The 16,506-nt window shown below is 35.3% G+C and overlaps 1 protein-coding gene across 3 annotated transcripts in view; it reads right to left on the bottom strand.

Annotated features, from left to right (window-relative positions):
• The window catches only part of LOC117168422 (15-hydroxyprostaglandin dehydrogenase [NAD(+)]-like), a 66,126-nt gene that overhangs the window by 1,618 nt on the left and 48,002 nt on the right, over positions 1-16,506 (bottom strand). The window contains exons 2-6 of one of the 3 annotated variants that reach the window (XM_033354063.1): positions 16,226-16,323; positions 15,068-15,194; positions 14,295-14,401; positions 8,932-9,105; positions 2,228-2,376 (exon numbers count right to left, since the gene is read on the bottom strand). In XM_033354063.1, the coding sequence (XP_033209954.1) occupies positions 2,228-2,376; positions 8,932-9,105; positions 14,295-14,401; positions 15,068-15,194; positions 16,226-16,318 (650 nt within the window). In that variant the 5' untranslated portion in view covers positions 16,319-16,323. Of the gene's footprint in view, positions 1-2,227; positions 2,377-8,931; positions 9,106-14,294; positions 14,402-15,067; positions 15,195-15,309; positions 15,440-16,225; positions 16,324-16,506 lie in introns of those variants that run through there. The other 2 variants (XM_033354073.1, XM_033354078.1) reach the window with 2 other exon arrangements.

Below are 16,506 nucleotides of genomic sequence, written 5' to 3'. Positions count from 1 at the left end.
AGATCCCACGCGATTGGTTGGCGCTCTGGGCGTGCGTACGAACGGCTCGTGTGTGAGCCGCTTCCAGCATACCGCATACGTATTTTCTTGTGTGAACAGCTTTGGTAGGATCGCAGCGCCACCACGTGACACAGTGGGGAGAAAGTGCATTTTTTGGTTCAAAATCCGATTCCGGCTGAACCTGTGGCCCTAATTGGATGTTTTTCTTTAAACCAAATGTTGACAAAATTTCAGGGAAAGCTGTCGAACCTAATTTTTAATTTAGTTTTTTTAATTTCTTATAAATAAATAAATATGACAAAAAAATGGCATTTTTCCATTTACTTTCCCGGCGCTCCTCAACCATAGGAAAATTCTTGTAATCGCCGACGTTTCATAGATTTACATTATATAAAGATATTCTATCATGGTACAAAAAACAAAAAAAAAGTGTTTTCTATTATTTTCAAGAATTTAACGTTTTTTAAGTTATATTGCAAGAAATATGAATGGAAACAATATTTTAATGAAAAAAATTGCTCTCAAGACTATTCTTGTTAATATTATAAACAAATTTGATAAATAAATGCATTATTCGGACATTTGTCGTCAGAAAAATTTGTTTTTTTTTTCGATTTCAATTTTTTTACATTAGGACCCTTATGATAATTCCAGAAAAACTCATAATTTGTTGATTAATTTTATGATTTTTTGTTCAACAAATTTAATAAACAAATACATTATTTGGGCATTTTCTATGGAAAAACTAATTTTTTTCAAAGTCAGTCCTTTTAATTGGGAAATTTACGATAATTTCAGTAAGATTTATAATTAGTTGATTAATTTTCTGTTTTTGTTAAACAAATTTCATTTAAAAGTTCATTATTCGAGAATTTCTCGACGTAAAAAATAGTTTTTTTTTTTCAAAGTCAGTCCTTTTAATTTAAAAAAACATTCTATTTTTTTCATTTGGTACTTACAGTTAGCAAACACAAAAGGGTTTGAATACAAGGAATGATTAAACAATACATTTATTAAGTGTCATGAATAAATTCTATAACATCTGAAAAATCGATACACTCACGAATTTGAAGAAAGTTTATCTCCCAGAGTTAATAAGCTAATTCGCATTCATTATGGTACGCGGCTTCACCAACACATCATCTCATCTACCTGAACTAAATTTTTGTGATTATTCTTGTTGTAAACTATTCATATTTTAGCAATCGTGCTGTTGGCCAACTGTAAGTACTGAATAAAAAAAGAACTTTATTTCTAAAATTAAAAGGACTGACTTAAACTTTTTAACAAAAGCATAAAATTAATGAGCTAATTATAAATGTTCCTGAAATTATCGTAAAGTTCCCAAATAAAAGAACGGACATGGAAAAAAGTATTTTTTCCGTCGGCAAATTCCCAAATAAGGCATTTGTTAATTAAATATGTTAAAAAAATAATACAATTTATGAACTTATTATGGATCTTCCTGAAATTAAGATAAACGTCCTAATTAAAAGGACTGAAATCGAAAAAAATAAAATTTATCAAATAGTAAAGGACGTTGCTAAAATGATCATGAAGTTCCCAATTAAAAGGACTGGCATTGAAAAAAACGAAGTTTTCCCTCGATAAGTGCTCGAATAATGCATTTGTTTATTCAATTTGTTAGATAAAATCATAAAATTCATCAGCGAATTATCAATTTTCTGAAATTATCATGAGTTTCCTAATTTTTTAAACATTGACATCGAATAAAATGAATTTTTCTTACGAAAAATGCCTGAATAATGCATTTCTTTATTAAAATTTTTTATAATATTTAAAATCTAGTCTTAAAAGAAATTTTTTCATTGAAATATTGTTTCCATTCAAGTTTCTTGCAACCACTGTATGGTAATCACTGAAATTTCTAGGTTCAGTATAAATTTTCTAGATTTTCTAGCATTTTAAGAATACATTTGTTTAGTTTAGTGATAGCCAAATCGGATTTAGCTCCAGCCAGCTGCCTAGGGATCGACAGATGGACGATGGTGCTGTATGTACTTCCAGCCAGGCGGTCTGACGTTGCATTTTTTACGAAGCTAGCGCCCGACATAATGATTTTTCCACGGGTTTAAGTAAACTGCAATCAGTATTAAGCGCAAATTGCGATCACTATCATAAGACTGTGCTCATTTCAGCTCATCGTTCTTTAGGAAAATAGAGTAGTTATTAAATTAGTTAATAATATGAAATACACTTCTCTTACGCTTGCAGAATGGATTTCTCTAAGCCATTAATAAGATCCTCTTTTTGCACGAACTCCAAAGTTTTATCTGAGCATTCTGTGATAAGCGGTGTCTTTGTTATCCCAGGACACATCACCAAGACGCGTACTCCAGTTTTCTCATATGAACCCTACAATAAAAAGAGGCAAATATTATTATTGTTTTTTTCTTTAATTTGTCCTTGGGAAACCTGATTTCCATCATAACCATGGGCTAAGACAAGTAACTGATGATATGAGCATGTTATAAGTTAATTTGATACAATGTTTGAAATTTTTGCGATCATGTTGTAGATGCCAAATCAGGAGCACGGCGTAGTTTGAATTTGGTCTTTTACCGCTACTATACTAAAACAGCGACCGCGAACGTTGGAAGTGACAACAGTAACCTCTGGATGTTTTCTTATAGCTACCGTCTGCCACTCCACTGGTTTTTAGACACTTGCTTCCTTGATGGTCGATAAAGTTTCTTACAATACGATAGGTGTTTAATTAAGCCGCCTTCTGAGCAGAAATGCAGAAATGCAGAAATGCAAAGCATTTAGCTGAATTTTCTGTTTTTGAAAGGCTCTTCGAGCAACTTTACCTTCGAAAGTATGGCAGGAGCCTGGACTTTTTTATTTCTCTCAGCAAATATTAATGTTTGCGAAGCTGTTCTTACCTGCCATAAATTCAGATCTTGCCTATATGCAATTTTGAAAGTACAGCTAAAAACACAATAATGTTGAGCACTTTCTTGATTATTTATCTATTTCATCTTCAACGTTACCTTTCTGACTTAGGATGACGTACGCTGATTCTGCAATATACTCTTCAGTTGAAAGTTGACAGGTACGTACCAATTAAGGCAATCTATTATTCCACAAAACAATGTTAGCTGTGCTCAATAATCATTGAGGAATGCTCGTAGTGAAAAACGCATTTTCATCAGTTATTTGTGCAGTTGTTCACTGGTATTGACTTATAACATTGTTTGCAAGGTGGATGGCTAGATCTGCCATCGAATCCTCACAACCACATTGAAACTACTTTTGTTTCTGTGGAGCTTTTAACCGAGATATCATGAAGCTTGATGTCCTTTTGTAGTTCTACAATTTTGCTTGCTGTCTGATTCAGCAATGCTTGGAGTGTTATTTCCATTTTGTTTTTGAAAATTAAATTATCTTCTTTGGGTAGCCTGCAGAAAGATTTTATTTTGGAAACTTTATTATATGTTGGTTAGATAGCCGCACCACTTGATTTTATTTCTAAGCGCCTATTTATGTACACATTCTTGTTAAGAGAATTATTCAGAAAAATTTCTAAAGCTTCTTCGCGATTCTTCTTTTCGATAGATTCAAAGTTTCTAGTTTAAATTACTGCTTGACGACATGCCATTAACATAAACTGTGGGTCATGTTTTTTATTTGTCTTGATTTCCGAGATATATCAACACTCAGTTGGATCAGATTTGTCTTCAAATTTAAAAATCGTTCAGCCAGGAAGACAAGAGAAATCTGTTTTCTTCGTCCGCTTACTAACAGGCAGTTCAGGCACATTGAAACTAAAACTTAGCCATTCTGCCTTTTTCAATTCAAAGCTTGCTTTTATTCTCTTCTCATCTTTAAATTTGTTATTTTTTCTTGATTCCTTTTTAGCTTCTGAAGAATATAATTTATCACTAATCCAATATTTTTAATTCTTCGAACTGTTGGAGAATGTCTTTTTAGTAAAGTGTTCTATTTTTAGTTATCCTGAACTTAAAGTATTATAGAAAGTAAAATCAGTATATGCCAAAGAGAACGTCTTAAAATAAAAACGATCGACACAAAGTTCAGTGATAATGCGATTTGAAGAGATTGGAATAGATTTTGTTAACCAGCATGGCTTATTTTCTCGATACAGTGATATATATATATATATATATATCGTCACGCTTGGCAACACCAGCTATCTCATTTTTTCCAAGTTTTCAGGAGAGCCATAAATGCCATAGTGAAAACGTTGAGATAGCATGTGTTACCAAACAACTTTAGATATCCACTGTTAACCAAATCACGATTTACGCGCTCCCTGTTGCCCGTATGGAGAAAACAACTTCACTATTCAATTCCCCGCCATATTCAACTTTAGGAACCGTCCTTAACTCGAAACGGCCAAAATATAAGATAGCTGGTGTTGCCACTAGCGTGACGATATGTATATATATATTGACCATTAAATATATATCCAAAGTAAAATTTCTCCTGTCGCAAATAAAAACAGATTAATAGGATAAAAACAGAAGATTATCGCCACGCGTACCGTACATGCTCTATTGAAGAGTCTAGAGCCCTTACGACTGCTTTTATTGATTAATAACTTTTCTTAAACCAAATATGGCCTAAAATGAACAGACTAAAATTAAAGAAAATTTCGTATCATAAAGATTCCACTCTGATTTTTTCTTTTATGACGCGATGTTTCTGGGAACTCTCAAACGACAACAAACGAATTTCGACAAATATATCTTTCAGTGAAAAGTCCTTCATTTTTCTCCGAAAGACATTTCTTGTGATTTTCTTTTTTTGTTCTAATCTGAAATACCTAAAATTTAAAGAATGAGAGTTGAAACTTAATCAAATTAATAATTTTGATTAATGAAAAATGTTTTCAATAAATACTTCAACCGAAAATTCTCTTCTTATTTTCTGATTACAAACGTTACAGTGATTTTAATATTTGACCGATTTTTATAAAAATTCACCGAAAGTTACTTTAAAGCCCATATATCATGACTATGATTTCATGATTGACAAATTCTAACTTTGACTTATGGTCGTTTTTGCGTGCCTCCTAGCCGACTTATGATTGCCCTGATTTTGTTTTCCAAGTTGAGAAAACTCTTCCGAATCAATCTGATTTTTTTAGTGAAGGCAATCACTAGGATTTTCTTAACTATCGTATTCTGAATATCCTTAGATTCATGAATACCCAGATATTTATATTACTCGTTCTCAGCCATTGCCTCGATGTCATTTTCGAACTGGTTCTCCAACTCTGCAATCCCGAATTCCTCTCTGGTTAAATGCACTATTTTGCACGTATCTAGTCCGAAATCTCTGTAGATATCATTGCAAAACTACTTCGTGACATTGATCACATGCTGCAGCTGCTGGTCTGCACTAGCGTATAAATTCAGGTTATCCATGTAAAGGATGGGTCTCTTGATGAACACCCTCATTATCATGAATTCTGAACCCATTGGACATGCTATTTAGTGTTTTTCTCAATATGTTAAACACTAAACAGAATCATAATGCACTGAAAGAGTCTCTGTGAAATAGACCCATCGTAATATGTATTGATTTAGTTATCCTTGGTTACCCATATTCAAAATACTTAAGTCTTGTATTTCATAACAATCTTCGTACGACTTTAAAAGTCAACGATGCGTAGGCAAATTTTGTAAACCTTTAAAACCCTAAACAGATCGTCTTGCGGTACAAAAGGAAAAGCTTTTTTGTAATCAATAAATGCCATGCGCAAGTTCCTTTGATGTTTACGAGCTTGAGTCATGGCAATAGCATCTATAGTGACTAGATCTTTACTGCCTCACAAGTTTTTACAACATCCATTTTGTTCTCCTCTAAGGATTACATTCTTATCGCGGTTAGAACATACCTTGCCTGCAATGATAGCTGCAGGCATTTCTAAATTTTTGGAAGACAGGCTGTCGCTCAAATTCGGATAAATTTTGTGCATGGTTCCTCAGCTTTCTTGTTCTATTTCCTTTTTATATTATTTCCACTTTATCATACAGTCTCGGCATTTTGAGTCAAGATATTGCCGATGGTAGCTGCAGAGCGTACCATACACACCACGAGCACCTAGAACTCATACGGTCAAGTTGTCGAACTAAAGTGGGAACGATGTATGTGTAAGGGCAGAATGCAGCACTAAGAGTGCTTTAGTAAAATATCTGCCACTTTTACGGTATGAGCCCTTATAACGCTACGAAAAACGTTGACAGAAAAATAGAATCAATTGTCAAAAATGAGAGTTGTCGACTGAAATGGTACTACATATTCTCAAAAATTGTTTTCGTCACGTACTCAAATGGTCACGCAGTACTTCTTGACTTCGATAAACGAACAATTCGCGTTATCGAATTTTCGGCGCCAACCGACAAGAACATCACTTTCAAAGTGAATTAAAAGGAAAATAGTTATGAAGATCTTATAAGGAACTAGCAACAAATATACACACAACATTTTGTTAAACTAGTCGTCTTTATCTTTGAAGATCTGAGAAGCGCCAAGCTTTTATTAGTTAAAGTTTAAAGGTGAGAAGGTAGACTATCTTGGGGCGCTCCACATCTTCAGGGTGCATGAAACTTTTGCCGAATCAACGCATTGAATGAAGGGAATGAGGACACCTATCTCATGCTTGTGAGACGAGTTTACAGCTGAAACATAATGGCGATTTTACCGGAAGCATATGCATTTGTCTTGATTGGCACCTGCTCCCTGTTAGAGGTACGTTTTCTACTCAGTAAATTGGACAGATACAATGGACACGTTAAAAGAGAGAGCTGCATAACAGAGAGCAAAACTAAGAGCTGCTTTCGGACATCACCGAAGGGCCGTGCATGAAGAACGTAACGTCTGTTGTAGCACAAGACTCAGCACAAGGCCTTGAATATGTAACATTTTCTGTGATTTCATTTCAGCGATGAAAATGCCAGAGGACGTCTACTTAGTAGTTCAAACGAACAAAAGTGCTGCATTCACCTTCGAAAAAACTCAGATTAAGCAAGGAATCGTATATTAAAAAGCTGGCCAAAACTATGAAACTTTTATATTCCCTTTGAACACAAAACTCATATTCTTGCCCTGTAACTGATACAGTTTCCTCGCACGAAACGTACCTTCGAACAGCTTATTTTCTTCAGTAGCGCGACGCAGATTGAACCCACAGCCAGTTTTAGAAGAAAAACCGCTTTAAGTTGCGCTTGCCTCTTGTTGTCATTATTCTTGCGGAAAAAGTGAAGGATTTATCTTCTCCAATGTCGCTATTTTCATTCCCAATTTCAAAGCTAATTGGTCCGGAAGTTGCTTTAGCTTCTTAGACCACTGAGCGCCCTTTCTTCCGCGCATTTGCGTCCTGCCTTCCTTTTTGCCTACATAATCCTTTTACCGAGCTCATCGCCTTGACTGGCAGGACCATTTTCTTCCTTTTCTTACGAAAGGCCTGGATTTTCTTGATTTCCTTCCCCAGCGAGTTTATGACGGCCATGTTCCTCCTCGTTTTACCATTGTATGTCAGTACTTTTGTCGCATTCCCAATCGTACCAACCAAGGTAGCAAATAAAATAGTTACGCCACTTACTTTAATTTGATAGAGAAATCAATTAGTAGTACAGATGTCTTATTAATTAGTAGTTTGTACTACTGAAACATTACTAACGTAAACTATTCAAGGGTACTACGAGCGGGTTCCTCAACCGACTATTTGCTTAATTGGTGTTACTAACTGAACAGTTGTAAGAACCAATGAATTCTTTACTAATAAACAGGTAGTAGCTCCAACTATTCATTTTTCTTAGTTTATCATATAGCGTTTACCGAATCCTACGAAACTCTACACAAAATGTCTTTAATAAAATAATTCGTTAATTTTTTCCAGGAATGGATACCCTGGAGCTGCGCCGCGCACATGCGCTGTGCTGTTTGTGCTGTAACGTGTTCTACCTACTTCCCTATGTTACATTTTGATATCTCAATAAATATATATATGTAGGTTATGTTAATATCTATGTTTATTTGGTAATTATAATATCCAGTTATAAAAACTTCAGGACTGCAAGAAGCATACATATAAAAAAATATGTTACTCCATTTTGTTCCACACAATTATTCCATATTTTATGTACAAACACTTAGTAAAATAATAAAAATATGCGTTTTTAGGTTAGGTTTGGTATCATATGCTTCAATGTGCAGAAACATCTAGATTGGTATACTCAACTAGCACAAAGACATACTTACTTTGCGAGCCTTATGCATTCATTAAACTTTAAATATATACTTTTTGCTTTTATTAAAACATTCTCGTTTTATTTAGAAACAAATTCAAAACTTCCAATGCGTGTTCTCATGGCAACTGGCAACCGTAAATGCGCATGTGAGTGGGGATGCTCGTGGGTATCCGTTCGAGGCAAAAATTAAAGAATTCTTGGACGTTCGTGATTCTACTCCCCACTTACGGGGATACTGCTCCTTGCTATTCCTTCCTGTATTAACTGAAGATTCTGATTAATATTATATCAATAATTTTTACCTTCATGTAATTTTATACAGAATTTATAATATAAAGTTTGTCAAAAATTTCCAGCCGAATTATTTTATTATTATAAATTTGATTTTATTTTTATTAATTGCTAATAAATTTAAGAATTTTTTATGATTTTCAAGATCGATTGAGAAAAAGCGATTCTTCTGTTATCGATTTTTAAGTAAATCGATTTTCATTATTTAATTGAGAATAGATTCAAAAATCGATTCTTTTAAAAGAATCGATCATCCCTAGAATAGGTTAAAATTGCCAAGAAGGTATTAGTAAGTACATAATCCTGATTCTTTCCATTATGGAAATGAAAATTGATTTACAAAAGGGTGTGATAGAAATTATTTACTTAAAGTTGTGCTTTCCTGAATAATACATACCCTCAGACCTAGACTGAAACCAACAACAGCATGCTTCGTTCCGGAATATATGGAAAAGAAAGGAGTTGGTGTCAAACCAACGATTGAAGATACATTCACTATAGTTCCGCCATTTCCACCATTGTGTTTTCCCATATGATCCATGGCTAAAAGGCTTCCTCTGACTAGAGCTTTCTGATGTAAAATAGAACGTTTAATTCACGATAAAACGAATTTTAACATGAAGTAATCTTTTTAAATATTACATCAATAATATTAATATTATATAAATATATAATACATTATAATATTAGAATAATAATACTATTAATATAAAATTATTCTATACGTAAGGCTATCAAATTATATTGGAATGTCACAAAAAAAATTCAGCTACAAATTAGCCTAAAAAGCAGGTTTGCGAATCCGTCACGAAAACTCGACAGTTCCAGATCCGTTTCTTTTCAAGAATAGTTTCGGACTGGTCCTCAAGCAGCTCCAGAACGGAACTATATTATTGTTTATTCCGTTTCGGAACAGAACTACACTAGAATGTTATAAAGCGACATAATTGAAAAAAATTAAATCCGCGCAATTAAATACAAATTAAGGGTGAAGATTCAATGATTCAAATATGCCACCTTAATTCAAAAATTGTATTGCCTTCCGTAAACGGCGTAAAAGTGTGAGGTGGCGGTAAATGTTGTATGCTGGATTTTTCTAAAATTTGCGGCGAAATTTGAGATGAATGCATTGTGGGAGTGTGTAGGAGGGTTTTTCTGTTAGAGAATGAGGTTTTGGGAAGCGGGTGAGGATACTTTTGGGGATCATAACAGATTTGTGTGATAGTTGAGGTGAGGTTGGTTTGAGATTCATGACTGGGTCGGAGGACCGGGTCGGTCGTAGCAGGACGGGACGAATGGGGAGAAATGCGAGCCTGCTGGAAGCGACGACAGCTAGAAACAGAGAACGATAGAAATCGAGATCGTTTGAATTGGATTCTTGGCTAGCGGAGCGAGTACTAGCAGGGAAAACAGATATTTAGATCAGGAAGCTTTTAGTACACCAAAAGGAGAGATAAAAAAAATTAGGACAGGAGGAAGGTATAGGAAAACGACAGAAAAGGGGAGGTTGAGAATGAACAGCGTAAGATCGATTCAGGCATTCATCAAGAGGGCGCCGAAAAAATATAGTTTTGGAGAGAAGGATGAGAACAATAAGGAGACAGAATGAAACAGAGCTGAGGCTAAAGATCCGATGAAATAGAAAACATTGAAAGTAATGCATAATATGGTGATAGAAGTAATGGAAAAGTATGAAGAAAAACTGGAAAAGAGGGTACAGGAAAGGCCTATCAAGCACCTTTACAAACGAAATTCCCAAATTTCTTTTCATAAGCATTTTGGGCTTTCTGGTTTTTTGGGATGTATTAGCGATTTTTGGGCTCCACTACTTTTTATGAAAATTTAAATTTCGGGTGGAGGTGCTGACTTGAATCAAGCCAGCTTCTCAACTATATAAAAATTAGAAGAAACAGAAAATTAAACACGTTAGAATTTTGCACTCTTTTGTGCTCTTGAACGTACCAACAACCAATTTCCAAAAACCAAACCCTACTAAAAATAAAAGTACCCCCTATTTAAAAACTCAAATGTGGAAAAAACAAAAAATTCCAGAATTTTGGGCTTATTTTGTGCTCGCAAATGCACGAAAAAAATCCAAAACCTACCCCCATTTTTTAAAAACCACCCCTTTGCGAAAAATAAAGTTTGAAAAAAAAACAAAATTCACGAGATTTTAGGCTTTGTTTGGGCTCTCGAATGCACCACGCGAAAAGTTAGAAAACCCACCCCTATGTACAAAAATACCAACCCATTTGTAAAAACTCAAACCTTGCTGTTGGCATTTTTGAAGAGCCCAAAAATCAGACTCCATTTGCACCGTAAAATTCGAAAAATATCAGAGATTCCAGTAACACTGTAATATTTCGAAAAAGATTATTTTTGGACAAAATCATGTTTGATTACACAGACACACAAAAAAAAGTGTGCGGATCTGGTAACAAGACACACGTATTTCTATGGATTTTGGGGCGCTGAATCAAATTCGGCATCAAAAATCACCCATCACGTCATGGTTAAGCCATAACCTCAAAAAACGACGAAAAATCATGCACTGAGGCAAATAAATTTCAAAATAATGCCAGTGATGCAAATCTTCACTTCAAAAACATGTCGACAACTGCGAAGGATCAACCCTTGCCTGATATCAACTTATTTAACATAACTTTACCCAACAAAACCTGACCTCACCTAACCTAAATTAACAGAAATTTATTGAATTACCCGTAAAGCTCTGGAAGCATATTTTCCCAGTAGCAAATGTGTGCTACATCAAATGGGTCAACTCGAGCCTAACCTAGAAATAAATCTAACCTAGCCTAACCTGACCTAAAAACCTTACCTAACCTAACCTAACGTAACTTCACGTAACACAATTAAACTCATTGTGTTGTCCCGTTGTGTTTGCGTTACCGTTTCATTCAGCTTCGTCTTAACCTACACAGAGGTTTGACCTATCCTAACTTAACGAAACCTGACCTAATCTAACCTAGCCGAATGAAATTCCACTCCACGTGTCACTATGTAAGCGTACGGTTGTCAGTCTTAAATGTGTGCTATATTTAATAGGTTAACTCGATCTTAACCTACAAATGAATATATATTTACACTATCTTTCGTGTTTACATTTTATCTTGCTTTTTATCATAAATAAATTGATTTATAGACCTACTTCAGTCTATTTTCTGCCTGCTATAACGTGTCCTTTTTTCTTCGAAGGAATGATGCAAAGTGTTACGCTTACAGACACAGTCGAATAATGCTAGCAACAAGCGGTTACGAAACTCCAGACATTTACTGCTATTAATGTCAAAATATGAAAGTACGCAAGAACAAGGTTGCCAGCGTAATCGGTTAGGTTAGGTCATGTTTTGTTAGGTTAGGATAGGTTAAACCTCTATGTAGGTTAAGCCGAAGCTGAATGAAACGGTACCCCAAACACAACGGGACAACAAAATCAGTTTAATTGTGTTTCGTCAGGTTAGGTTAGGTTAGGCTAGGTTAGATTTATTTCTAGGTTAGGCTCGAGTTGACCCATTCGATGCAGCACACATTTACTACTGGAAAAATATGCTTCCAGAGCTTTACGTATAGTTCTATAAATTTCTGTGAATTCAGGTTAGGTGAGGTCAGGTTCTGTTGGGTAAAGTTATGTTAAATAAGTTGACATCAAGCAAGGGTTGATCCTTCACAGTTGTCGACATGTTTTTGAACTTAAAATTTGCATCACTGGCATTAATTTGAAATTTTTTTGCCTCAGTGCATGATTTTTCGTCATTTTTTGGGGTTATGGCTCAACCATGACGTGATGGGTGATTTTTGATACCGGATTTAAATTCAGCGCCCCAAAATCCATAGGAATACGTATATCTTGTTACCAGATCCGCACACTTTTTTTTGTGTGGCTGTGATATTCATGGTTTCATAGTTTGAAAATAGACATATAACATTTTTAAATCAAAAGATGCGTTAAATATTGTGTAAACAACATGCTGAACATAAAAACCGTTATATTCTTGAACTGCGCGTAATACATTTTTCAAATATTTGGTTTGATTTTTTGCTGATTTCCATCTCTGCGAAATAGTTTTGAAATAGAAATGGACTGATTCCATCGCTGGCTGCATTTACTAGAGGTTGTTAGACCTTGTTCTCAATGCGGAGGCTTGAGTGTATGGGACATAAGGGCTAAGCAAACCTCGACCTGCATGCGTATGGATATGAATGAAAGGATCCCTATAAACGGGCTCTTCCAGGTGTTTCGAAAAGGATCTCTATAAACGAGCTTTCGTGGTATGCATGATTGTAGTATGCTAGAAGGATGATAAGCTAAGCTAATACGGGCCTTCTAAGTCCCTAGGTCGAGCTCTTACCCTTGAATGCGGGGCTCTGCAGGAGCGAACCTTTTATTTTCCTAGCTACTTGTGGCAACCAAAATGGACCACGCAAATCTAAAGTAAGGCTATGGAAATGGGAGCGGCTTATCAGCCCCCTATTAAGAAGAAACATATCGACGGTTCCCTGAAATGGAGATTGAAGTGGCAAGCGCGGTGGCCTAGTGGAGCAGCTGCGGTACCTGGAACACAGGCGGCCACAACGCCGATAACTAGCACTGAGGGTCAGAAGCGAGAAAGGGGCTCCGAGGGCACTTCGCTGGAGGAGGATAGCTAAGCCTGTTGAGAGGCACAAGGCGGTCCATCAGCTGACGAACTAAGAGTCGTCGGAGGTTGGACTCATAGCTGCTCAGAAGGCTGACCCAGCAACTAAAGCTTGGCTACACAAGGCTGTGGTCGAGACAAGGCCTTGTGAAGGCGCATCTCTTAAGGTGGTTGGAATTGAGTTGGTCCACAGAATGGTTAAGGTTACGGCGTGGTTTCGAGGTAAACTGGTAGATCCCTCTGGAACCTCCGTCGGCTAGGGGGATGCAACTCGTCACTCAAGATAGCGTCCTGGTGGATCGTCAGGCACAATAGGCCTCAGGAAGAGGACACAGCTGGAGGAATCAAACATCTCCTAGTGTTGCAAATTCCTGAGTCGCAGATGAGGGTTCTTGTGGTCCTAAAAAACAGGCCCTTCTATCACTCTGGACAGTAAGGTCGTGATTTAAATTTTCATAAAAAGTGGTGGAGCCAAAAAATCGTCAAGGCAGCCAAAAAAGTCCAAAATTCTTATACAACAAAATTAGGGAATCGCAATTGTGGCGGTGCTAGCTTGATGGGGCTTCATTCTCATAAACAACCTCAGGGCGAACTTACGAGATTGATTTGCCATGCTGAAGATATGGTTATTTACAGGCTCGGCAAAAGATTGTGCCTCGAAATAAATGGTGCGTCTTGCGCGTAATTCCGATTAACTACATTTCTTTGTATAATTAATCCGCACAAATATTGTTAAATAAATGCCGGTACTAGCCTAATACGAAATTTTGGTCTCAAAAAATTGTTTGTTGCTTCAATCCCACCTCTCTTACAGATGGATTCGCAAAGTAATGAGACCGGCGTCACAAGTGTGAAACGTTCGCTTAAGGCACTCGCCAGTACTAGATGCGTTTTTACCCAAAAGTAGTTTTTTGAAGTTCAAATTTAAAAAAATGCTCCGTCGTCGCTGTTTTAATATAAAGGTGTTATTTTGAGCTTAGAATTCCTGGAATTTATCCGGATATACAATCGTAAACGTAACTTTTTACCGGTGTCAAGAGCCTTTTCATGCGGACGCATTCACATTGTAATTACCATTTAAAATAAAAATCTACGTCAGACTCACAAAATTTAAGTCGATCATAAAATCCCAACGTGAATCATCCATGATACCAGCATTGTTTATAAGAATGTCAAGTTGGCCACATGTGTCAATCACTGCCTGGAAGTTATCTGAAAGACAATAAATTAGATTTTGAAAATCAGTAGTAGAAGGAATAATCGTTGCTGATTAAGGACAGGGGTTTGTAAAAAAACTAGAAACTTTGACATAATTCGAGTTGCTTATTTATGCACTGGCTAAGTTGAGTTTCAAGTTAGCTTTAGGTTTGAAATAACAAAATTAGTCCGATCGTTTTTAGTGATGTTGATTGCTTGAAAAGCCAGAACGCAGACTAAAAGCTTGTAGAATTTCTCTGGATGTATTTTGCAATGTAAAAATTAAAATTCACAGAATATCAGTACTAGGCCATGTCCTGCACGTTTCTATAAATTTTAAATCGAAACTTTTTACACAAACCAAAAGCAATCATAGAGCGTTTAAGTATACGTTATGTGTATTTTACAAACACTTAATGACATTGCGAACTAATCTCGACACGAAACTTGAAATTTCACACTTCCCAGCAATAATAAATGTTTGGTATTCGAAATATCGGGTTATAATTTTACCTCAACGGAACCGTATGTAATTTATAAGTTATCGCTAGAGTTCCATGTTAAATACAAAAATTTAAATAACTTCTGATAAAATGTTATAGTTGACTGTTATGAGGCAAGGTTGAATGATTATTTGCATCAATTTTTTAGTTTCTTAATTAAACGTAAGACCAACTTTACCAGTAAAATGCTCCGAGTTTGTTACATCACAGGGAAAAAATCGAGCACGGCCTTTGCCAAATTCGGCTTCCAATTTTTGCACAGCTTCTTTTCCATCCCCATTGTCCAAATCCATGATATAAACGCACTAAGCAAAAAGTGTCATTCATTTTTTTCAACGTGGTCAAATGTGATTCCGAATAAATACTAACAAAGATAGTTCTTTTTTAAATGAAGAAACCATAACAAATTATCTGACTCACAGAACAACAGACTGATCAATTGACTGAATAGATACTGTCTACAATCTTAAAAGTTCAACTTAATGGCAGAAGTTTCCCTCCATTATTGTGGAGCCAGTCAGTCGAACTTTAAAAATTCAACTCTAACTGTACTAGGAAGTAATATTCAAAAGTTTCTCCTGTGAAAATTTTAAAATTCCACAATAGGGATGAATACAGGAGCAATTTTATGCATAAAATTATTATTTTAGTATGTGTCTTATGGAGCTATTTAACATTTTATTTCTTAATTTCGTCACAGTCCAAATTTTTTAATATTAAATGACGAAAGCACTTACGCATTGCCTCTCCCATTTGGTAAGGTTTAATCAGTAGGTGACTACTCAATCGACAAACGTATTTTAATAAAGAGACGTACGAAATAACCCTAGGAGAAGTCATGTTTTTATCGCGATCTTCACCTTATCATCAACGAAGAAAAGCAATAAACAATAAAAAATGAATGGAACGTTGCCAAATATTAAAGAAATCTGCGATCGTGAGTCAACTATAAAACTGTTTTCATTATTTTAAAATCCTCCTATAAAAAATAGATTCCTCTTCTTTAAACAAAACAAAAAAAAACATATGTACTCTTATGATTCTGTTCCGGAAATAGTATATTTTTCTGAATACCAATTTCATCCCGTATGACAAGTATACTATAAGTCCCTCGTATATCAGTATCATTTTGTGCTAACAAATTAGAAGAACGCAAATAAAGATTTTCATTATTTTTTGTATACGCTTTAGTTCCTTGGGGTTCTGGATATCATAATCAGTATGAAGTTAAAGATATAATATTCGTCTGTCCATTTTTTCAATCTGATGAAGAAGAAAGATTTAGAAAAATACTAAAAGGTAAATATTCCGTACTTGTAGACTTGTATCAACTTACTTTTGCATCATGGCGAAGTAATTCATGTGCATAGAGAAAACCTATCCCATTGGCTCCTCCTGTTATCAATGAAGTTTTCTCACGTATCTGCATTTTACCTAAAATTAGTCGTCACTTATTTTATGGATTTAAAATTGAAACATAGGAGTCTTGTCTCAATAAGTAGTGAAAAACGTATACAATAAAATCTATTACAGTAAATAATGTAACGTACAATTATTGATTATAACAATGAATATGAAAACCATTGTCTTAAGTGTTGAAAGAAAAACAGCAACATT

The sequence above is a fragment of the Belonocnema kinseyi genome, chromosome 1 (assembly GCF_010883055.1).
Source record: "Belonocnema kinseyi isolate 2016_QV_RU_SX_M_011 chromosome 1, B_treatae_v1, whole genome shotgun sequence".
Lineage (NCBI taxonomy): Eukaryota > Metazoa > Arthropoda > Insecta > Hymenoptera > Cynipidae > Belonocnema > Belonocnema kinseyi.
The sequence above is the reverse complement of the archived record's forward strand: the minus strand, read 5'-3'. Positions and strand labels throughout refer to the sequence as shown.